Raw genomic sequence first — 24,454 nt, 5'->3', positions numbered from 1 at the left:
TGGCCTATTGACTTGGGGGCTCAGTAGCCCTCCTTGAAAGCTTTGATATAACTTTGTAGAAGAGGGGATACGGGTCTATATGTAGGACATAATCCTCTTTGGATCACTCGCCTGAGGCCTAATCCGAACCAAACTGATCTGACAGCCCAGATGTGACGTCACTCCGGGTGAAAGAGAGAGAGAAAGAGAGAGATCCAGAATCAGTGCGTGGCAGGCAGCCTGGGTCGGACCAGCAGCTGAGGACAGAGAAAACATCTGGATCCAGAAAGGCATAATGTCGGATTACGCGGAGCCCCCGCAGTGTCTCTCGTCCAGCTGTACTCTCGGTTTTCACGTGTGAAGGAAATAACTTGACAACTCGAGACGACTCACGGTATTTTTGACTAGGAAGCGTGTGGCCGAAGTTGTCATCCAAGTTGTCTTTGCCATGGATCAATCCGTCGCAATTCAGGAGACTCTGGAAAGGGAAGAAAACTGCGTTATAGTATCCTTTGTGAATTTTAAGCGCATGTTCAAGGATTATTAATACTTTAAACGAAGGAGTGCCAGCTTCAAACCAAGTTTAACCAACACGATGCATTTGAAGAAGAGTGAGGCCTGTATCAGCTTGTGCTAGGCCTACATGGTTGATTTGTCTCTGAGTAAAAATCACAACCTCACGTAGGTTGTGCTTTTATCTAGGCAATACCGTAGGTCAAGTTTAGTCGGGTGTGACTTCTTTGTAGTTATACCTTCCATCCACAAGATGGCAACTTTGTTTCACCAGCTGCAACTTTCTCCTTATAAGTAGTGGTGGAAAAAGTTTTCAGATCCTTCACTAAAGTAAAAGTTATACAAGTAAAAGTCTTGGATTAAGTTACTTGAGTCAATGTAAGGGTGTATTATCGGGAAAATGTTCTAATGTTCTAGTATGAAAAGTATTTTTATGCAGTAGAAATGCATCAGTAGTTCTGAGGACCCCCAGGGGTCGCCAGGAAAAAGGGGAATCATTTATTTTCACTATAATTCCATCCATAAATAACACAATGACAGAATGTATGACTATTTTGGTCATGGGTTTCAATCACTTTCTGTAAAAAAAAAAAAAATACCTAAAAGCAAAAATCTTATCAGATGGAGGTCTATGGTCTAATTTGTGTCAGATTAGAGGTCATTGATGTGAAAAAGTTTGAGAACTACTGTTTAATTCATTTTAATATTGCACTGAGGTGGAACAAATTGAACTATTTCATTTACTGATACAGTTGGTAGTATAATCAATAAGAATGTATCACATTTTTTAAGCTAATAATATGATTTGTATGTCAGATACAACATTTATCAGCTGTCAGATAAATGTAATAGAGAAAAAACAACAAGCAGGAGCATAAATTATCATATGGGAAATACTTATGTAAATGTACATGTGCTGCAAAATTATACTCAGCCTCAGTACTTGAGTAAATGTACTTAGTTACATTCCACCACTTGGTATAGGTAGCAGAAACTTTCATTTAAGTGTTGCCCTTTGCAGCAAAAAAATGGTTGTAATGAGAGAAAGGTCATTTTTCATGTCAGTTATATGAGGTTATTTTAAAGGTATGACTGAAGGAACTCATGAATACAGGAGAAAAGAAAATATTTCTAATATTTCCTTAACTAAACTGCAAACATGCTGTACAATGTGATGTCTACTCTGATGATATTACAGAAAGCAGACTGCTGGGATTGGTGGAGTCTTCAAAAGAACATGCGTGAGTTTTAACAGATAACATGGCTCTGTGTATAATTGTACAATATACCTTAATTTATAGGCCAACAATACCATTTTGTAAGAAGATGACAGGGGTTAAAAACATTATGAAATCCAGGGACACCACAAACTGGCCTAGAAAATGACCACAGAGTTGCATCAAGTAGTGACGCACCTCTGACACAGTAACCAAAATTATATATTACATGTAAAATTTCCAAGGGTAGTATTTACTGCAGGGCTCATGTATTGTATTACAATAAATTTTACATGTCCTTTTATTATGTCCACCCCCAAATGTAAATGTACAGTTGATTCAGATTACCAACTCAATTAATCAAAAAATATACCTTAAAATCATATGATGATAATGTCAGTCTTATATCGTTCTGTAGGATCTTTATTTATACCCATCGAAGGATGGCCATTACTGCTGATGATGTGTCACTGGAGGACATCGTACCTATCTCCCTTGACTTTACTGTTGTGGAGGGTGAGCAGCTTTCATATATTTTACCCCATGATCTCAAACAGATGAACAGTAATAAAGGACTTCTCAAGATGACTATTGTTTCTGGTGGCATGAAGGCAGTAATTACTTTGAAGTGCTCTAACTCAGTTCTTGTGCTGCACTCTTTATAGTGTCCTCACCAGAGGAACTTGCGGTTGTGGGTGAGTTTCTGTTATTTAGATAACAGTTTTATGGTGCATAACTGATCCACTGCATGAAATTCATGAGCACATTTTTTGTCCATTTTCTCCAATTTTTCTAGGTGCTGATACCAGGGTGAGAGTAAGTTACCAGGAAGAGGGGTTAGAGCTCAGACTTCCTTTTGGGTCCCACTCGCGGCTCTTCCTCAGCGAGGTCAACAGGGCCTGGAGTGGTAGGTCAAACCTCAGATTCATATATGATCTGTTTACATGACACCCAGTATTATTTGCTTTTATTCAGGGTTCTCATAGCCTTTTAAAACTCCAAGACAGTGTGTGGGAATTTTGAAAAAAATAAGGCATTTTGAAAATGAATGGGTTGCAATTGGTGGCTCAGGAGGTAGAGCGGGTCGTCCACTAATTGGAAGATTGGCGGTGCGGTTCCCGGCTCCTCCAGTCAGCATGTCAAAATGTCCTTGGGCAAGATACTGAACTGAACCCCAAATTGCTCCCGATGGCTGAGCCATCAGTGTGTAAGTGTGTGTGAATGCATCAGATCTCCCTCCCGATGAGCAGTGTATGATCAGTGTATGAATGTGTATGTGAATGGGTGAATGTTGGCATGCAGTGTAAAGCGCTTTGAATTGTCGGAAGACTAGAAAGGCGCTATATTAGTGCAGTCCATTTTCCATATACCAATGCACTGACATGACATTAGCAATGAAAAGTCTTTGAATTTAACATCTTGTTAAGTGTGAAACTATTACTTTTATAGAAAAACAGAACAAACACTGAGACTCACTTTTTACGTCCGTCTGTAGACCACTGATTATTTTTGGGTTTAGTAGATCGTAACATAGTCACAGGCACCTTCTGTTATGTGTGAAGAAGCGCACATAATCTCTAACGATCTGTGTGGAGGAAACCTGCTCAGCCAGTCAAACACTTCAACTGCCTTGAGGTGTTAGACCATACAATACACTTATTCTTTAAATTGGGCATTAGTTTTTTGGAAAACTATATTTTTTAAAGGAATAAAAACATAAATGTGTTTGTGAAACCTTGTTGCTATTTGTCGGCCACAACTTACACCAAATTTAAAATACAAACTGGTGGTGTCACTTCATTTGTTAGTCACTGGGACATACATGATGCATGACTGACACAGAAAGAGAGAGACACAGACAGATTGAGAGAGAAGGGGTGGAGTTTTGATAGTGTACTCTGTGTAATTTGTTTCTGTCACAGCAAACATTCGCAGAGAGGACAAGATGAAAACAGTTTAAAAAGGACGTGTTACTTCCTCTTCAATACTTCTTTTGAACTACTTTTTACCTGCTGCATCCTGTTCATCTGAATGGAATGGGCTGTTGAAAGGATGGCAGACAGTCCGCTTTGTTAGGAATGTGTCACTTTCTCCACTGGCTCACTATTTTACACAGCGGAAACCCCACATGAGCATGGATGAAGACTGATGTGTTGTTTGTGTTACACTTTTTTTGTGGTATTCTAAGATGAGCCACAAAGGCTGTTAACCTGGTGAGGGATACCAGTGATGGAAAGTTTAAATGACCTTGCACCTGTTGTTGTTAAACTGAAGAATGTGAGAAATGATAAAGGTAAGCTGATTAAAGAGAATTTAAAGTACAAGACCCATATGTAAGAGCAAGAAATAAAAAGCTGTTGGTGACAAATGCCTTGAAAACTACTGTTCTTGCAGTTCTTTAACACCAGCGGGGTTGATAAATAAGCATTTTTATTTATAACATGAATCTTACCATTGCTGTTGCTCTAGATCACTTTTTCCTGAAGACAAATAAGCAAAAAATGCAAATGTCAGACCAGGCTCTTGCTGTTTTCTGGCTTCACTCTTGTGTAATTTTGCAATCATCCTAAATTATTCTAATTCTCTGGCTTTCTCCTCTGTCTGCCTTCTTCAGATGTTTGCAAGTCTCCCTCACAGGTACCCAAATTTGAGTGGATCAGCAAGTATCGCAAATCCACCAAAGGCCAGGGAGCTGTCAAACAGGCCCTTGCACCCCTCGGCACAACACTCAATAAACTCAACCAGCACCGGAAAACAGGTTTGTCATCCTATTTCCATTTGTTGACATTCACAGCCAGCTTCTTCACATACAGTAAGCGTCCCTCAGCTTTCATTCAGTGGGTGAAAGGGGTTGTTCCTCTTTTATCTCTTTAGAGTTTGCTCTTTTTCACCATTGCAAGTGTAACACAGATAACGGTCTACATCAAAGGGTTTCATCATAAAACTCAGTGGTTTTGCAATTACCACTTCCTTTGAATACAACTGGTCCAACCTGTGCACAAGTTGCACTGAATTTACTCGTAACTCAAAGAGAGAGCCATGTAGGGAAGTACACCACTCACACAATAGGCCTCCTTTTTCATGACGGATATTTTCATGTGTCATACCAGCCAAAACACAGGTGTAACTAGTGACATTAATTATGGCTACATTCCATTTAAGTTTCCCAGTAAGCCATAGCAACCAGCCAGCATGCACAACAGCCAGGTAATGGAAATGGAATGCAACCTTTATTAAAGTCATCAATACCACCCGTTGTTTTCCTGCTATGATGTGTCGAAATGCAATTGAACTTTTTTCTTTAGCATCATTTGTTACAAGGTGATTCACAGGTGCACATAAAATACAATACTATGAAATACGACAATAATTTCAGAGAATGATAAAACAAAATGAATAACAGCAACATAAAACCATTTAGGTAAAACATTTTTTTAAATGCCAGAAATTTACAAAAATACCTATACAGGTATGTCTTTAAAGGATTTTTAAAAATGTGGCACAGACTCAGCTGATCTGATAAAGCAGCAAAAGCATGATCCCCTTTGTGTTAAACCTGTACTGTAAAGCCTTTAACAATGTTTGGTTGCCAGTCCTTATATGGAGTTAAAAGATGAAAGAAGAAATATATAACTGAGTATAGAACTGAACCAAAACATGGAGGGCTTTAAAAGTAAAGTACCTACTATTACTATTAATAAAACAATATACAGAGTAGATTACCACATTTTTTAATGTGCAACAATAATCCACATTAGATTTCTTAGAATCATGCTGTAAACTGTGTATGTAAATGTAAAAGTCTGTGCAATTTGTCTTACATGATTGTTCATTTCATGCAGATTTCATATGTTTTGCATGCTAGATAAGATCCATGCTGTTCATGACAGGCATGTCATATACAAATCATATATTATAATACTGCAAGTAGGTTATTCATGTAAAACAAAACAAACAAAAACCTAATGTTTGCATACAAAGCACACAGTCTTTATAAGCGAAATGGTGGCCATATTTTTCTCAAAAAAGAGTTTACACAGTTGATTTGTCATCTCGAACTCCATGTGCTTAAAGGACGGGTTCACAATTTTTCTGACAAGAATAGTCAGGAACCCAAATGAACATATGAAATATGTTTTTCTTTCCATAATCATTCCTCTTGTGCATACTGGCCATTGGAAGATCCCTTCATAATGCACTTAGAATGTAAGTGATGGGGGCCAAAATGCACAAGCCTCCTTCTGTGCAATAATTTAAGTTTATCTGAAGGTTATCTGGGTGTTTCCATTTGAACAACCCAGAAAAAACGCAGATGGAGTCATCTGTAGCTAAAATGAGGCTTTAGTCATCCAAATTAGTCAAAACAAGTAGTTATCTTTCAACTTTAGTCTTTTTAGAGCCAACACCCCTCTTTCCACCGCAGCTCAACAGGGAAACAGTGTCTGAAGAAACACATAGAGAGACTTTTATGCCAAGGGGACTGTAAATGTGGGAAATATCCTCTTGATGTGACTAACTCAGACTGCTGAAGCTTCATATGAGCTTCAGATAAACTTTTAAATACATTTTTACACAAAATGACTGTGTGGACACACTATGGATTTTGGCCCCCATCACTTAAATTGAAAGCACATTTGAAGGGGATCTTTTAACAGCCAGTGTGAACAGGAGGAATAATTACAACGAGGAAAACCTCTCGTAGTGTTCATATGGGCACCTGACTTTTGTTTTAAGACACACTCGAACAATTGTGAACCTATCATCTTTATGCAATGCTAATGCAATATAGCACTTTTCCGGTTGCATTTTCAGCATGGTAGATTGCGGTTAGTACAGCCTCCTGTCTCTGCAGCAGAGGAAGGTAAACTCCTCCTTCATTAACGTTAGCATGGGCAGGTCTCACTCTGAAGCAAATTGGACATTGCACTTCTGCACATAATGTGTGGGAGCAGTGCAGAGAGATGTCAAGGGTGATGAGAGACTCTGGTATGAGACGATATTCCTATATTTGTTGTTGAGCGGTGGATGTTGTAGCATCACTCTGTGGCAGTCAGTCTACCCTGATTAGCTAGCTTCCTAGCTAATGTTAGCGCGTAGTAGCTACTAGTTGTCATCGCTTTCAAGCAAGCTAACTTTAGCCAGATTTGCTAAAGGGCCAGTATTTGTCAGGTGGAATAATGATTATAGATATCTTTAAACCTTCGCAGTATCACATTACTAATTTTATCAACTGTTGCCACAATATCAAACTGCTGTAAATGTATCATGAACACCGTTGATACACCAGTGAATGCTAACGTTGCGCTTCGCTACATACAATGATGTTAGTGGTCGCTATGTTACAGAAAATGACACCTGTTGTGGTGGCTAGTGTTGCGATAAGGTATGTAATGGCACATTGTTGTGTCATTCATTGAGACATTGTTTTTGCCTCCCGTCGTTGGCAAATGGCTTTTTTGTCTGTGCGGGACTTTGACTTGCTAACTTAGCCTGTTAGCTTTGAATCAGTTGTCTTAACTTTCCTCCGACGCCTCTCAGTGAAGGTGTTTTGACTGTCTTCTGATCGTCTGTGAGAAAAGCTTTTTTGTCATTTATTGTCAATATGATTGCCAATCGATTGATTATGACAAGAGGAACCATATCTATAATTGTGGTTAAAATAAATAACACAATTTGTTCCTCTGCATTTCATCAGCTAACTTATGAGATAATGGAGGGAAGTTGTCATGTTGAACTTTGTGCAAATGTTGTTTAAAAGCATGACTAACTTTAGTTGTTTTAAGACGGAAGAGTCAGACGTGATAAAACAGCTTGACATTTATGGTGACTTGTGATCAACCGCAGATAGTGAAGCGTATCACGCCTGTGAAATTGCAGTTAGTTAGACTTCATGCAACTCTCTCCTCGGTGATTGAAAGTTTAGTTAAGCTCATTAGTTGGTTGAGAATACTTAAGCATGTGCAGGAATGTAAAATATGCCACATAATAACTCACAGGAACCTCATAGGGTCAGTATCTGATTTCATGTACCACATGTAAATAGGTGTCTGCAGTAATAGATATGTGTAGTTCACCAAATGTTGGATATGCTAAGATAATAAATATTTAGTAAGCAGCTTTAAAGTGAATCATGCAATGCAAAAAAACAAACTGCTTCATTTTCCAGCAAGAACAAGACATTGTAGTAAGAGTGTATAAGCAGAAGTCACTGGTGTGTTAAATGATACTACAACTGATTGGTGATCTAAGATTGTAGATATGTTAACGGACATTTTTCTGATAATAACTACCATCTGTGTATATTAACCAAGCCCCAAGGATCTTTTAAAATCTTTTTTTGTACATTCATCTTATTTTTACAATAAAAATCATGGTGTTATACTGTGCCTTACAGTTTTTAAAACAAACCTTTTTCCAGATACAGTGTAGTCACTGAGAAACTTATCATTTTTGATCTCCCTCCCTGTTTGGTAGTTTAGAGTCAACACTGTGAAGTTACATTTCTTTAAAGTTAGTTAGTTTAAACCCATCTATAATGGCAATTCTTTACTATGCGTTGTCCTTGCAAGACTCTTTTTTTTTTTTAGCCTACAGGTTAACTCTGCAAAGAGTTTCATGTGGGTTTTCTTTGTGTGCACAAGATGATTTTCACCTCAGATGGTTCCACTCTTAAACACACACTTTCAGAAGCATTTCACAGTTTGCTGGGGGTTTTCTCAGTTAAACAAAAGGGCAGTCTTCTTTTCCTTTTCCTGTTCACACAAACAACAGAGTCGCTTGGCTTGAAATGTCATTGATCCTACTGGGAATTTTTAAAATGGTGTTTGTGGCTGACCTTGCGTTGCCTAACCTTTCTTTTTGTTCTTGTTTAATTTTTATACAAAGTGTATACAAAATGAAAGATGCAGTGTAAGCATTTGTGACATGTTGACCTTTTCTGCATGGATATGGGGATAGGTCACAGCCAATTTATTATTTTCTCAGTAAAACTGTAGTGATGAGAATATTTCCATTGTGAAACAAAGATGCAGCAAAAAAAAAAAAAAAAAATCCTGTCAACTGTGGTAATATTTAGTTGATAAGAGCAGTAGTCTGTTTTTATCATTTATATGTCAAGTTTTAGTGCTGCTTTAGACACAAAAGACATTCCTTTCTAAAAGAAAATGTGTGTTGTGTTTGTCAACGCTTTGTCAGTTCTCTTATTGACTTAATTTGGATTGCTTGATTGGTTTTTAGTTCCACTTTTTGCTTCACAGGTTTATTACCTCTCTGTTTTATTCCCTAGCCTACGTGACCTTGTTTTAAAAATGATTACATAATATTAGTAGAAGAACTGTTGATATCTATATCCAGTCAGTTAATGTCAGTGTATCTGAGCTATGTTCATACAAACAGATTGAAAAACAACTGTATCACAGATTGTGATCCCATTTTAAGAGATGAATTTGGCTTCCAGTTTGCCAAATAGAATGAAAGATCAAGAACATTGAGGCCTCTTTAGTGGTCTTGTCGAATATATCTCATCCTCTGGGTAACTAAATGATGCTTTTGGTCAGGTGTGCTCTTAACATAGCCTGCTTAAATTTGTAGAGTTTAATTTCCTGCACAAAGAAGCTGGCTTTTCCTTTCAGAAGAGCCAGCTGTGTTCCCTGCCAAGCTGCAGGAGACAGGGGCCATGCTGTCTCATACTTCACACTCGCCCATTAAATCCAGCTACTTAGGATGCAGTAACTGTAACCAACTGCCAAAGATGGCCTCAGTGGATTGAACCCAACAACTGAGCACTGACACCGCACTTTTATGATTGACTTGTGTGTTACCGTGCATGTTTGTTTTTGTTCTTAGTCATAATTATTTTCAATTTATTCTCCATATTAGTTACTTCAGGTTTGTAATATGGGTTTGCTCAGGACTGGGTTCTGTCATTAGAATGAGCTCATTTAACATAATATAGAGGAAAAGTTCTCCCAGCAGCCTGCTAGACACAGTGGCTCATATTGTACCACTGTAAACAAGATATTATTAATTTATGATAACATCTTAAAGATGCAGGCAGTTCTGATGGACATCACGCATAACTGTGCTGTATTGCTGCAGTTTATCTTTATACTCTGTCTTTTATCATTTTTATCATTGTAAACTAAAACACTATTAATACTTCTACTTTTCTCCTGCTCTCTCCAAACAGAGAAATCATCAGACAAAAAGGGAAGTTCAGAAGGGCAGAAAGGTTCGAACAGTGGCATACAGACGTCCAGAGCATCTTCCGTTCCAGAAAGGTAAGGCCTTTTTATTAATTCACATATGGGAGCTGTCAAAACTAATACACTTTACATGATTGTGTTTTTATATATAGTGGTAGAAAGAGTCCTAGAATTTGTATTGTATGGAGTTCTCTTGTAAACAAAGTTTCTGTTTACATCCAGTGTTACTCACCAAAACGTGAGATTTGCAAAATCGTTTGTTTGAAATTTTTGAAACTTGAAACCATGTTCACTTCCTGGCAGTTTTTTTCTCTGCGGGCCTTTTGTTCAAGCATTGCTGCATTTGTTGGCGTGTTACGGCCACTTGTAAATCAGTGGAATAGTGTGAAACCATTGGCAGTAATGTGTATCACTCGCATGTGTGTAGAACACACAAACAAAACGGGAACACACTCATAAAAAACATTGCTCCATAGCACTACTAGTCAGAAACACCAAGGGGGATACCTTAAATATTGTGTATTTTAAGTACAAAAGATATCATGAGTATGCGAACACAGAGTCACTATGGAGTGCTAAAGGGAGACACACAGCAAGTAAACAGGGCAGACATAAAAGTGAATAGGATGGAGAGGAGGAATAAGAAATATCAGGCATTGGATACGCACACAATACTTGTAAGTAGGTTCTGCATGTGACAATAAGAAAAATATAGAAAATCGCCAGCCATATCCTTAAATGTGACCATTTCAATATGGATACATTCTACCAAAATGTTCATACTAGCAGTGATGTTTTACAGGGTGGACTATGCTTTAGTTTTATTAAAAATTACTAGATTTGACGATATCTGAATGTGCCTTCTGACAAAAATGTAGAATTACTGAGTGTGCTCAAAATTCCACAGTTGCATAAGGTACTGTGTACGTGCATGGCAGCAGCTTGGTGATGGGTGTTTTAATTAAAGTTTCTGTGAAATGCAAATGTGTTGTTTAACCTGGAGGCTACTGCTGCCTACTGTAAGATGGAGTTAAGTTGCAGCATATTCCTGGAAGAATACATGGTCCAGCCATATTATATTTCTTCCTCTCCTCTCAGCTCCATTCCATATTGACGGCATGGAAATAGAGCTTGTCTGCATAACCAGGGTTCCTGTTGTCGCTGTGGTGATCTACTGTACATTAGGCTGTAACACTGGAGTGGAGTGTAATGTGTCTCTCATGCCATAATTTTATTCCTAGCTTTTAGGAGAGGAAAGGTTTGATGCATTTAGGTTAGAGAGGATCAAAATGGCAACTGTGCATAAGCATTAGAAAGGAAAATTTTACGTTTATGATCACCCTGATACTCATCCCCTCTGAAATCACACCAGCATGATGAAATGATCTCATTTCTATCTTGGTCTGTCTCCACTCACCCCACACCTAACTGTTATTTTTCCTCTCCTGGTGTGCAGTCAGGGCATCTCCAGTCGTGAAGACCGGGATGACCTGGTGCGTTCCTCCAGCCACACCCCGTCTAACAAAGCTCAGATATTGGCCATGCCGCAGTTCGGCCTGCGAGACAACCTCATCAGGTGTGAGCTGCTGAAGAGCGAAGAACTTTACACTTACCAAGAGCACTTCAGGTATGTTACTTTTAATTATTTGTTGTGTCTGTGTTTAGTCATGTGTTCGGCAGATTGGCACAAGTGATTGTGGTACAGTGACACAACACATCACAACAGTATCAATTTTGTCATATCAAATATCAAATAAACATTTTTACAGATTTCCTCAGTATCAATAATGTGTTCATGCTTTGTGTGGGGCTTACACTATTTAATCTAATCTAGAGAGATATGATTGGTCTCTGATTGGCTGTTAATTTTGCTCAGACAGAACAGTTAAGAAAGTTGTATCGCTTAGTGTAATACAGCATTTAGAACCAGGAAAACACATTTTACCTATAACACAATATTGCCATAACTAAATTCACAGATTTTTTTGTAAGCCTCATATCATTGCAGTGCAAAGAGACATTGCAAGACTAGCGTATATATAACACCCCGTTTCTATATATAGAATTAATATTTAAAGCTTCGAATTAGGAGACAAGTCAAGTATATTTACACTATACATTTGTGTTGAGCTGTACTCTGCTGGCCAGTTATAAATATAAAATAGTTTTTAAAAACTTTTGGGCAGGAGCATTGTGAGCCCTTAGCGTAACTGTGAGCACAGCTTGGATCCTAGAAGTGTTATGTAAAAAGAATGAGTCAACATCTGTGGGTTTGTATTTCTGTGTACTTAGTTCTTTGCTAAATTAAGCACCACTGTCTAGAAATGCACCAACCTAGTGGGTAAACATACTGTATTTCTGCTTGTAGCTCTTCATCTCATTTAGTATTTGTTGTAGAAATTAATCATTCTATAAGGGCTCAGGCGTTTATTAAGGGTGGTCAGATGATTGAAAAGTAAGAATTCAGTATCATGTTTTAGTTATCAACCATATTGCCTCCTGCTGGTAGATCTGTGCCTTGATGTTTACACTCATATAGAAAAATCTAGCAAAGAATGAAAAAGAATATAAAGACAATGGGTGTTTCAAATTAAACAGCATGACATGAAAAGGGAAATATTCTGGGTACTGTATGAAAACATGCCAAAAAGGAAGTGTATACAGTAAAGCCCTATATGTAGCATTGGCAGCATGTCGGGTCAGTGGATTGCACTCTTTCCTCCCACCTAGAAAGACCTGTGTTAAGTCTAATTTCCATTCCTCTCTGTGTGGAATTTGCATGTTGGTACAGGTTTCCCCTGAGGGCTCTGATTTTCTCCCACACACCAGACTTCTCAGGAATTAAGGTTAAAGGGAACCTATTATGTTCATTTCCAGCTCTATATTTTGTTCTGGGACTCCACTAGAGTGGCTTTGCATGATTCACAGTTCAAAAAACTCCTCATTTATCTTATACTGGCCCTTTATGCAGCCCCTCAGTTCAGCCTCTGTCTCTTAACAGGCAGTTTTAGCTCCTGTCTCTTTAAGGCCCTGCTCCCCATGAGCCCACTCTGTTCTCGTTGGCCAGCTTTTCTGAAGCCTGCCGAGGGGCAGCCATATCAGAGTTGTGTTAAATCACCGCTGATGCAAACCCAACATTTCCTGTGTTACTGCTTCATCTTAAAAGCTTTCAAATGACTAAACAACAGGAGACTTTTATTGTGAAGAATTTACAGGAAATAAAACATGTTCCTCACTAAATTAGCAGAGCTTTGTTTTTCATTTACCTAGTTTTTTCTGGGAATTTTTCCGTCCCTGCATGACCCTGAATAGGGATACATAGTTACATGGTTTCAGTTCATTTCAGTGTGCCGTCAAAGTCAACTCACAGAGACCTGAAACTCTCTCAACATAGCTAATGCATCATAATGAAACACATGTCAGCACTGGTTTCTCTTAAAGTTACTTAATTTTAGAGTTTTACAATGGCTGCATGATCTGGGATCTGTGCATTGAGATGCTGAAGAACAGAGCTTCTCTATTCAGCTGCCACAAAGCATTGCATTCATGCTTTGTGTTCAAATCAGTATTTTCAATATGCGTATATAGATAACTTATTCATAGGATATGCTGATTGGTTTACATGCTTAAGTTTTTACCCTTGTCAGAAATACCAGATAATAAAATAGGTTATGTTGTGCTAAGACATTAGTTATTCTTTAAGAAAAAATGTCCAAATTCTCTGATTCCAGCTTCTCAAATGTGAATATTTTCTGTTTTCTTAAGTCTTAGTAGTAAACTGAATATCACTGAGTTGTGGACTGTTGGTCTGGACAAAAGAAGACATTTGAGGATGTCATCTTGGGCTTTGGGAAACAGTCACTGTCATTTTTCACTATTTTCTGACATTTTATAGACCAAACAGAGCATAGTCTACTCTCAGCTCATGTTACAGTACATCCTGAAAATGTACTGAATATCCATGTTGATGTACCAGATCAGGCAAAAAGCTTGGGAAAGCAGCAGTGCAAGGCTTATGTATAAAGATGGCTTCAGCATCTTTCTAGTTAGCTGAGGCTAGTGCCATTTGAGCAGAAACTGGCCAGCACGATGGCAGTCAGCACAAAGTAAAGAACTCTGTGCTGCTCCTGTGCAGCAGTTGTTTGAAGGTCAGATAAGCAAGTTTGTGAATGGAAAGGAAATGGTTTAAAATGTGAGCCGGCAGAGTACATCTCAGTGGGGATGTAAATGACAATATCTTGGCTCTCTTACCAAGGCAATCGAGTTCCAGTGGGGCTTCTCAATGGTTTAGAGTGTTACTGTTTACACGGCAACTCCTTTTTGTAACTGACATAAAAGTTTGAGACTAAAGGAGTGCTGCAGTATAACAAAACATCAGATTAATATAGACTATATACTATTTTAATCTGTCTGTGATATAAATTGGAAATCACTCACAGTCAGCAGGATTAACTCATAATCAGTAGCACTTGTTCAAACAAACTGTGACTCTGTATTCTTCTCCTTTTGTGCCCACTCCTCATCTCTCCCTACTCCGTTTCAGCTTTTTCCTCGGCACATACAATGTAAACGGACAGACACCGAAGGAAAGCCTCCGTCCTTGGCTGAGCTGCACTCTCAACCCCCCTGACATATACTGCGTGGGGTAAGTCACATCAACCCTGCTGCAAAATAGCTTTGCAATTCTCCACTTTAATCCCATTACACAGACAGACATATACTGCTCAAACCTCTGACAGATGTAAGCGGCCATTGATCCTGTTTTAAGTATGAGAACATGCCCACCCACAGATTTCACCACTATGTGTCCACAAAATCCAGCCTACGTTTCAGTTTATTACTTTGGTGTTTAGGAGTGGAAAAGTTTTTAGAAAGCCTTGAAAAGTACTGGGTAAAGCTCAGACATGGTAGTCAAACTCTAAAGAATTACTCTTTGTCCTTCTTGATAGTTTCCAGGAGCTTGACCTCAGCAAAGAGGCTTTCTTCTTCAATGACACCCCCAAGGAGCTGGAGTGGACAAAGGCTGTGTCAGAGGCCTTGCATCCAGAAGCCAAGTATGCCTTAGTAAGGAAGTCTTTCTTTTTTTTTTCCTTTCCTTTAATCTTCTTTTTCTAGGCCTGAGAATGTTATTTGCCAATATATTGTCTGTCTGTTTTTTGTATTATATTTTCATGCTACTTTGATTGTGTTTGAAATATTTTGTGTAACAGCTAAGTGTCAAGATCCTCATGCAATTCCTATTTGTGGCCATGGTAATGTCATCCAGCCACAGTAAATTACACAGGATGATGCCAGCAACATTTATATGAGCTTGATAGTTTGATGGGCTTAGTCAGGCCTTATATTTTAAGTTACTTTTTGGTCTTTCTCTTTTTCCCTTCCCCTTATTTCCCCTTTCTCAGAGTGCTGATGCTAGCATATTAACTTCCTCTTTTCTTGGCTGGACCGTTTTCTAGTTATCTCGGGGCTTACAGGATGTCTATGTGTCATGCAGCCACTACAATGACATGTCATTTCTTCATCCACTGTCAGTTCTCAGACTAAAGCACAGTTGGCCGCTCTGTAGTTGACACACAAGCTGAAAATAAATGTTTTTTACAGAAATATCTGAATGTTATTTCATATGAGATTGACAGGGAGACTTAAAAACTACATTGCTTTCTCTCATGGGCAACTGCTTTATATTCTGTGATGTAGCTTTCTGCGTCCGTTCGTCCTTGAGGTTAAAACACAGGATAATGACACTGAATTTCTTCAACTGTAGATATTGTTTTTGTATGCAAATAGCATGTTTCATGTTACTCTAGGAGTTTGTGTGCATCTTTTCCCCTTTACTCTATGAACTCATGTTTGTAAATCTATCCATGTTTTGCTACAGGTAAAGTTGGTGCGTCTGGTGGGCATCATGCTGCTCTTCTATGTGAAGAAGGAGCATGCAGAGTTTATCTCTGATGTGGAGACTGAGACCGTGGGCACTGGCATCATGGGAAGGATGGTGAGGACTGATTCTAACATTCATGCACTCTCATGCACAGGTCCTCATGCAGGTTTACTGGTATTTTGTAAAGAGCGTGTTACAAGGAGCATGAAAGGAGCAAGCTGGAGCTGAACAGCTGGTATAGAGCCTATGCTTCTGGCAAGCTGTAGCAGGACAAGAACATAAGTGATAGAGTGTCGCTCATCTTTATCTTTTTCCTTACAAACCAAAACCAAGCAGTTACACAACTCCTGTTTGATTTTAAAATTACTATTGATAAATAACATCAATCCTCTTTGTTTTGTTATTCCCTCACATTTAGCTTGCTTTGTCATAGATGTAATAAAATGTATTTTGTCCTTTTCAAACCAACTTTCAGGCATCAAGTGCCAAAAACGTCTGAACTGATTTTTAGACCGACTTTGTTGAATTTTATTAATTTAGCCAACGTCATTTGCATTGTTGCCATCATATTAAAACACATTTATTGTGAGGAACTAACAGGAAGTGTTGAGTTGGTATCAATGGTAGCTTTAGACATAACTGAAAACAATCAGGCTTCTATAAACAATGTGAGTGCAAGTTATCAGACAAAACAACTGCAGGCAAATAGCAATAAATTAGGCAATGTTGTGCTTAAGGGTTTTGCTGTGATGCTGAAAATTCTGGCTGGACCGCCACCCGTAAGTGAATGTAATAGAAGCAATGAAATACATTGAAAACGAGTAAACAAGCTGAACCAGTGTTGTGCCTCCAAGCCTTGTCTGAATCCTCCTTTGAACTGTTTCTCTTTAATGCTCATTCTCCCGTGATGTGTTAAGTCCAGCAGCTCAAACTTTATTCCCCATGCTATGTTGCAGTGTAGGTTATTCTTGTCTTTTATGCACTTGTGCTTACTTAGCAGTGCCTGCAGTGTAGAGCAGATGGTTGGCTGGTGATCATTGGGAGCCTTTGCTCCATCCTTTCCTGCAGTAATGAGACCAGTTTGTGTCCTGCACAAGGAACCATCTGAAAAATGACAACACCAAAGTGTTAGCATAATATTGGATTACTGTCAAGTAAAAGAGCCAGTATAACCCCATATTATCTAAACCATTTTTATTTTTCCAAATCTTTTTGCAGGAGAATTTAGTGTCTTAACATTATTCTGACTGAATTGCTGAATTTCCCTCTCTTTCTCTCTCTCTCTCTCTCTCTCTCTCTCTGTCTCTCTCTATGTTAATCACTCATCAATTTGCAGGGAAACAAGGGCGCTGTGGCCGTCCGCTTTCGCTTCCACAACTCTGATATCTGTGTGGTCAACTCTCACCTGGCCGCCCACATTGAAGAATACGAGAGACGTAATCAAGATTATAAAGACATTTGCAGCCGTCTCCAGTTTCGCCAGCTTGACCCTACCCAGCCCCCGCTCACTATCATGAAGCATGAGTATGAAACTGTTAATGAATTATAGAACAGAAAAAAATTCTGTAGGAACTATTTATGTAGATATTAAAGCACTACATCAAGAACAAACATAATTCTCATGAACATGTCAGGCAAACCTTTTAATCATTAAACATCTTTGCAGCCTTTTTTCTTCAAATCCAGTGTTTTAGAATTCATTTGTTATGTTTGTAGTGGCTGAATATGACTTGCATAGTCTCATCCATTATCAAACTGTGATAACATCTGAGCCGTATTATCTCCTCCGACTCCTTCACCAGTGTGGTTTTATGGATTGGGGACCTCAACTACAGGATCAGTGACCTTGATGTCGACAGTGTGAAGGAGCTAATCAGCAAGAAGGACTTTGAAACATTGCACACTTATGATCAGGTAATCCCAATAATGTCCTTGTCTTTATGCTTTTCAAATATGTCTGTATTCATCATTACTGTTACTATGAGTGGTGATACTTAAAGGAAAATTCCAGTTTATTTGAAACTGCTGTATTTCCCATAAATGTGGCAGTTAGGACTCTATGTTTCCCGCTAACTTTTCTTTTTGCAGCTCCGTTATTGAGATTCCGGAGATTCAGATTGAGATTCAGGCGAACAAGGCCTCACATATAACAACGGTTATCAGGGCATCCTACACCAGCCTCCTACTGCTTTAGAAATAAACATGATTTTTACATGAAACACTTCAAAAGTTTGTCTGAGTCTGAATGAAAATAAACACAGGAATTAGCCACCTATAGTAGCATTACGGCTGACTGCATAGGGAACTACATCCAGGGAAGTTTGCCAGCTAACCGAGCCACCCACATATTCATCCACGCATGCCAGTTTATTTATATGCATGAGGCTGACTTTCACTTTGGTTAGACTGTAAGGAAACTAAAAAGGTTAAGTGCAATGATAGATCATCACGTGGACTATTATGAAGACGATAGTGAATCATTTTACTTTGAATGGCCAAGCGTATTTATTTGAGCTGGAGTACAAAGAGAGTAGATAAAAGAACTGAAAGAAGAAAAACGAAGAATGGAGGTAGAAAGGCAACAGGACCATCAAGAAAGTCAACTTTCAGTAACGATTACCTCAGAGAAACTGCTGCTGTTCCTGCAGTCATTACTCTCCTCTTCTGACGAGTGAAGAGGAAAAATTTTTCTGCCGTCAAACCTGTTGCTGTCAGACTCAGAAAATTGAGAAGTGTCCATGGATGAGAGTAATCCCTCTGTGCAACTACTACATAAGGATTTACAGTGTTCATCAACATTGTCATCCTGGACACCGTTTCACCTGCACATAATCAACTGGATGAAAAGAGCGAGGCCGGCTGCACCAAATGTTCAGCTCCACACAGTAAGAAAAAAATGCAATAACAACATGTAACTGTGTGAGAAATTATGGTACGCAAGTCACTATCATCCAGTGGTAATCCATGAAAACTGCACAGTGTAGATCTTGTCATTTTGTCCTTGAAACTTGGAGGCATGAACCATTTTATTTCATCTACTAAGTCACTACTTCTCTAGCATGAACAGAGCTATCCACAGACTCACCCATAAACAAACTGACATGTGAACATCCTGTGATGTAGTTCCCTATGCAATTAACCATAATGCTGCTACAAGCAGCTAGTTCCTGTATTTACTTTCGTTCAGACTCACAAATAAACTTTTGAAGCAATTTGTGTAAAAATCTTGTTTATTTCTAAAGCAGTAGGAGGCTGACGGAGGTTGCTCAGATAACCGTTGTTATATGCAAGGCCTTGCTCACCTGAATCTCAATAATGGAGCTCAAGAGAGCAAAGGTAGCAGGACACATAAAGTCACAACTGCCACATTTATGGGAAATACATCAGGTTCAAATAAACCGGAATTTTCCTTTAAGAGCTGCATATGGTCCTCAGCTCAAGAGGCAGATCGATGAAGAGGCCGTGTTTGTTGGCTTTGTCGAAGGAGAGATTGATTTCCAGCCCACCTACAAATACGACACCGGCTCTGACAAGTGGGATACAAGGTAATCTCCTATAAAGTCGTGTCTGCAGGGAGCTAAAAGTGAACCATTTTTAGTCATTCTTCAACAATGCAATCATGTTCATAGTGAAAGTGAGCATAATTTCAGATGTGTATGTGAAATACTCCAGCTCTAGCTGCATATCGAAGAGCTTTTCAGCCTTGTAAAACAGCAGAGAAATTGTGTTGTCATTGCATTTTGCAACACACAAAACAATCCAACTGCTGGATCCTTCATCAGAGAAATTTTTCAGCGTTAAGACACCTCATTTTGTTTCCATTGTTTGATGATTAATGGAACCGCTTTTCAAGTCAAGTCAATTTAATTTGTATAGCCCGATACTACAAATCACAAATTTGCCTCAGGGGGCTTTACAATCTGTACAGCAATACAACATCCTCTATCCTCAGACCCTTGATTCAAATAAGGAAAAAATTCCCCGAAAAAAAAAATAGGGGGGAAAAATGGAAGAAGTAGTAAGAGCAACAGAGGAGGGATCCATCTCCCGGGACAGACAGACATGCGATAGATGTTGTGTGTACAGAACAAAACAATAAACAGTAATTACAGAAATACAGCATAGAAACAGGATAACAAAATTAAAATGGATTTATAACATAAATAAGATACCCGGAGCACAGTTGTTTTTTTGTTTTTTTTTGAGCATTCACAAAAATATGTCCACAAGTACACCACATTGGCATCCCGATAGACATATCGGGTTCAAGGAGGAAAACTGATATTGTAATGTAATGCAAAGTGGACGTCATCAGCCATTAATCAGACTGTGCTGCTTACATATTTTACCTGATAAACATGTAGAGGATACTCACATTGCACCAGAGGTATTTAAATCAAAAAACTGAAACAACCTTGTATTGAATTTGTGGTCTTAATAAATCAATGAACTTTCAGATCCAGTTTTTGTGCTCTAAATTAATGTCATTAATAGACATCCCTCTGAATTAATGTGGCCATAAATCACAAGGCAGCGTTGTGTGGTATTTTCTGTTCTCAGCTCCCGATAAGAGAATTTCCCTACAGGGTTCACAACACAACACTATGCCCTCATTAACTTTGATAAAATACACATACACTGTGATACAGATGTAATTTTTGCATTGTATAATTTAATGAATGTCATAGTAAAATATACAATAAAAATACTTATGAATTAATATCTGTTTATTTCTTCTGCATTTAGTGAAAAATGTCGTGTTCCTGCCTGGTGTGACCGTATCCTATGGAGAGGGAAGCACATCAAGCAACAGCATTACCAGGGTCACATGGATCTGAAGACCAGTGACCACAAACCAGTCAGTTCCCTGCTTGCCGTTGGGGTAAATGATTCAGTCTTCTAAATGGTTTCATTTTGAATTTCATTAATTGGGTTTCTTTTTTGTTTGAAAGAAGATACAGTGGTCCTCCCTTTGAAATTGAAATTCATACATAGTTTTGAAAAGTATGGGAGGTGAGATGAGATGATAAATCAATAAAAAGTGCTTTTTCCATCTTATTGCAGTGATTGTACTGTATTAATATATGTAATATATACATATTAAACACATGTAAATGCTGCATTGATTCTTTGCCTTTTCGTTCTGTCTGTTCCTACAGATCAAGAGAGTAAATAGTGAGTCCTATAAGAAGACTTTTGAAGAGATTGTTCGCAATATAGACAAAATGGAGAATGAATGTATTCCATCTGTCACCTTGATGAAGCGAGAGGTAAAGTTTCCTATCACTTTCAGGCTTAATATGGTGTAATGGGAGCTTTAATACATTTCTGATATGACCTCTCTTTTTTTTTTTCTTTTTTTTTTTTTGATAAACCTTCCACTAATGAAACTGTGTATTGATCTTGGGCTTTCAGCCTAATGCAGATATTTAAAGGATACATTTACATGACAGAGAGTACAATCCACTATGCCTTACGAATCCTTCCTTATGAATCCTTTCTTTCAGGTCCACTTTAAGGACGTGAAGTTCATGCAGCACCAGGCAGAGAAGTTGAGCCTCTTCAACGACGGGCAGGTCCCATGTCAGTTTGAGTTTATCCAGAAGCCAAATGAGTCCACATACTGCAAGCCCTGGCTCACAGCCAACCCACCAAAAGGCTTCATCGCTCAGGGTGAATAGCACATACAGTCACAGATTTCATTGTAATAAAGCATCAATGTCCAGCCTTTAGGTTTTACAAATTGTGAAATAATTCTGAGCTATGAGTCCAGATAGCTTAGAAAGATTGACCTCTTTGATTTAGACAGTTATTTTGTCAGTGAGGGAGCCAATCACAGTGTTTAAAGGTAGTGAGGCAGATATGTCATTCTTTAAATAATGGAGTGATCTTAAGGCTCAGGAGAAAGAAATATGAACACTACCTTTTGTGACTGCTTTTCAGTGACCCTAGCACAATGTATTACTCACTGAGGCAGCAGGCATCATTTCCTGACAGTTTTGTCATCCTTTGTTACTTTTGTGTCCTATTTTCTAAATCATCTAGGTGCTTCTATGGACGTAGAGCTTGAAGTTTTTGTGAACCGCTCAACGGCGCCTGATCTTAACTCTGGCAAGCAGCAGATCGAAGACATCCTGGTGCTCCACCTAGAGCGTGGCAAGGACTACTTCATCTCTGTGACAGGAAACTACCTGCCCAGCTGCTACGGCACATCTATCCGTTCACTGTGTCAGCTGAGGGAACCCATCCAAGAGATGCCTCAAAGGACCCTCCGTGAACTGGTAAGTGCTCCCACATGCAGAGTAGGGACAGTGTGCTTAAAGTACCTCTTCTCCAGTCAAGATTGTCTCATAGGCCACAAGATGATGGGGTTGTTTTTTTGGGTTTGTTTTTTTTAATAACCTTTGCACATTTGAATCCATTTTGACTAAACTGCTTATTTTTTTGCTCTGTTTGGTCTCAGCAAGAGGCGGAAATGTCTGGAAAAGACAACGCAGCAAGCATTGAAAAGCCTCTAGACATTCCTAAAGAACTTTGGATGATGGTGGATCACTTGTTTCGCTATGCAATCAAACAGGTCAGAAAATATAATGATGATGCTTCTGTTTTGATGCTGCAATAAAATCATAGAACACTAACTCCTATTTAGTTTGTACTTGAAAGTTACTGTACTTCACAGCAATTGAGCAAAAAAAAAAAAAACTTTCAATGTTTAGTGTCTTGAGGCTAAAGACACTGGAATAACTCTATAGCTGTGCCTATCAGCAAAGTAGCTTTGTAGAGCCTCTGCATTGATTTGGTGAAGGGATTTAATCTTGATCTTAAAAGCCTTGATTCAAGTAAACATAAGAGTTTGCTTTTGATTTTAATTGAGTCCATTGCAGCTCCATAATACTTCAAACGCATTTTCCAGCCAAAGTAAATTGTCCTCATTGTCACTCTCCTCTATTTGCAGGAAGACATATTTCAGCAACCTGGACTCCGGAGTGAATTTTCAGAAATAAGGGATTGCCTTGACACTGGCATGCCAGATTCTCTCCGTATCCTTCAAAACTATTGCAGTTTAACCGTTTGTGTAAAATTGTCTTCAATAAGCATTTGAAAGTATTTGAACTGACACATTTTCTATAGTTTAAGCATTACATTTTTTAGGGTGTTGACATCCATGTTGCATAAACCGGTGCAATATTAGATACAACTGCTGAGTAAACACCCTCAAACTAAAGTTGAAAGTCAGCACTTTACCGTCATAGCAAGTTTCATTTCATATCCAGTGTGTGGGGTGATGCAAAACAAGAAAAAAAAACTTGAGAAGTACTTACACACTTCTCTGTATTTCTGTCCAAATAAAGTGAATGCTTAACTTGCTGCCTCGAATGAATCCTGCTACATAACATATTTAATTGTTATGTTACAGCTACTACGTATCAAAATATGCAAATTGTGCTCAAGAATTGTCCTTAACCTTATATTGACCTGTAGTGGGCAGTAACCACTCAGTCGCCGAGGCCTTGCTTCTCTTCCTAGATGCCCTTCCAGAGCCTGTGGTCCCCTACTCCTTTTACCAGCAGTGCCTAGAATGCTGCTCCAACGCCTATCAGTGTGAGAAGGTAAAATAGGCAGCCTACAGTAAATTAAATATCACTATTGGTTTATTTCAACATGTTTTAAATCATAAAAGTGAATCTGATGTAATGTTGTTGGTTTTTTTTTTTAAGGTTATTTCCATGCTACCTCAGTGCCATCAAAATGTGTTCAACTATTTAGCTGCCTTTCTTCGTGAGCTGTTGAAGAATTCTGCAAGCAATCGATTAGATGTCAACATCTTGGGTAAGAACAATCTTTCATTTGTGAATATGTTATTATTAGCTGATGCTTTATGCTTATGTCAGTATATTTAGTGAATGAAGAGGAACTGACAAGTAAAGAAAGTGAAAATAAAGGAAGATCCAGTTTATTTTCTGTTTCGCTTATGAATCTGTTTGCTCAAGTTATTTTCCAGCTTTGTGTAAAAGCACATATGCTCAGCCAACCTGTATAAATAAAGGGTTAATATAAACAACAAAAAGAAATTGTGGTAAGATCTGAATATGATCATGACTGTAATTTTTTCACACACATTCTTTTAAATATGCAAAAAAAAAAAAAAGAAACTCGACTAATCACAGCATAACATTAGGGCATTGGTACTGTGTAGTGGGAATAATCTGTTTTCTTTCTTCTGCATAGTCACCATTTTTGCCTCCTTGCTCCTGAAGTCACCTAAGAAGCAGGACCTTGCAGAAAAGAGGAAGACTCAGGAGTTCTTTCAGCACTTCCTGACCCAAGGATCCTCCTAGATGGAGGACTTCTCCCCCCTTTGTCCTTAGTGCTGAAGCTGAACACTAAAAAACTGTATAGTCCAGTATTGAAATAAACTGTAATGATTTCTTATATTCCTAGATCGTTCTTTGTATAGCTATATAGAATAATTACTATAAGTGACCGTTCTTACCTGATATTAATTTGTTTCAAAACAATGTTTATGATCTGTTGAGTCACAGAGTTTATTGTGTATCATTGAGCATCAAGAGAGAGCTAACAATTTTTAATGTATGTATATTTTATTTAAGAAATAATTTGTATTTTATTGTTTCTGATCTCAGCATCATATTGTTTTT

At 38.4% G+C, this 24,454-nt stretch overlaps 1 protein-coding gene across 4 annotated transcripts; it reads left to right on the top strand.

The window, feature by feature from the left end:
- The first annotated feature begins 195 nt into the window (after positions 1 to 195).
- inpp5b (inositol polyphosphate-5-phosphatase B) lies at positions 196 to 24,227 on the top strand. 4 transcript variants are annotated; one of them, XM_044359516.1, is made up of 23 exons: positions 196 to 483; positions 1,653 to 1,733; positions 2,128 to 2,225; positions 2,375 to 2,404; positions 2,506 to 2,616; positions 4,324 to 4,467; positions 9,898 to 9,988; positions 11,370 to 11,540; positions 14,457 to 14,558; positions 14,863 to 14,977; positions 15,792 to 15,908; positions 17,131 to 17,318; positions 17,597 to 17,708; positions 19,230 to 19,339; positions 20,541 to 20,676; positions 20,954 to 21,064; positions 21,302 to 21,467; positions 21,840 to 22,075; positions 22,258 to 22,371; positions 22,750 to 22,834; positions 23,277 to 23,404; positions 23,513 to 23,624; positions 24,024 to 24,227. In XM_044359516.1, exons 1-23 carry the CDS (start codon positions 428 to 430, stop codon positions 24,131 to 24,133), a joined length of 2,724 nt encoding a protein of 907 aa, XP_044215451.1. In that variant the 5' UTR covers positions 196 to 427; the 3' UTR covers positions 24,134 to 24,227. The 4 variants fall into 4 exon arrangements, with proteins under 4 accessions (XP_044215451.1, XP_044215447.1, XP_044215450.1 ...); XM_044359512.1 differs by lacking the exons at positions 196 to 483; positions 1,653 to 1,733; positions 2,128 to 2,225; positions 2,375 to 2,404; positions 2,506 to 2,616 and adding an exon at positions 3,924 to 4,002; XM_044359515.1 differs by lacking the exons at positions 196 to 483; positions 1,653 to 1,733; positions 2,128 to 2,225; ... (1 more) ...; positions 2,506 to 2,616; positions 4,324 to 4,467 and adding an exon at positions 6,494 to 6,570.
- The last annotated feature ends 227 nt before the right edge of the window (positions 24,228 to 24,454 follow it).

This window comes from Thunnus albacares, chromosome 8, assembly GCF_914725855.1.
Source record: "Thunnus albacares chromosome 8, fThuAlb1.1, whole genome shotgun sequence".
In the NCBI taxonomy this organism is placed as follows: Eukaryota; Metazoa; Chordata; class Actinopteri; order Scombriformes; family Scombridae; genus Thunnus; species Thunnus albacares.
This window is presented reverse-complemented; position numbering and strand designations above follow the sequence as displayed.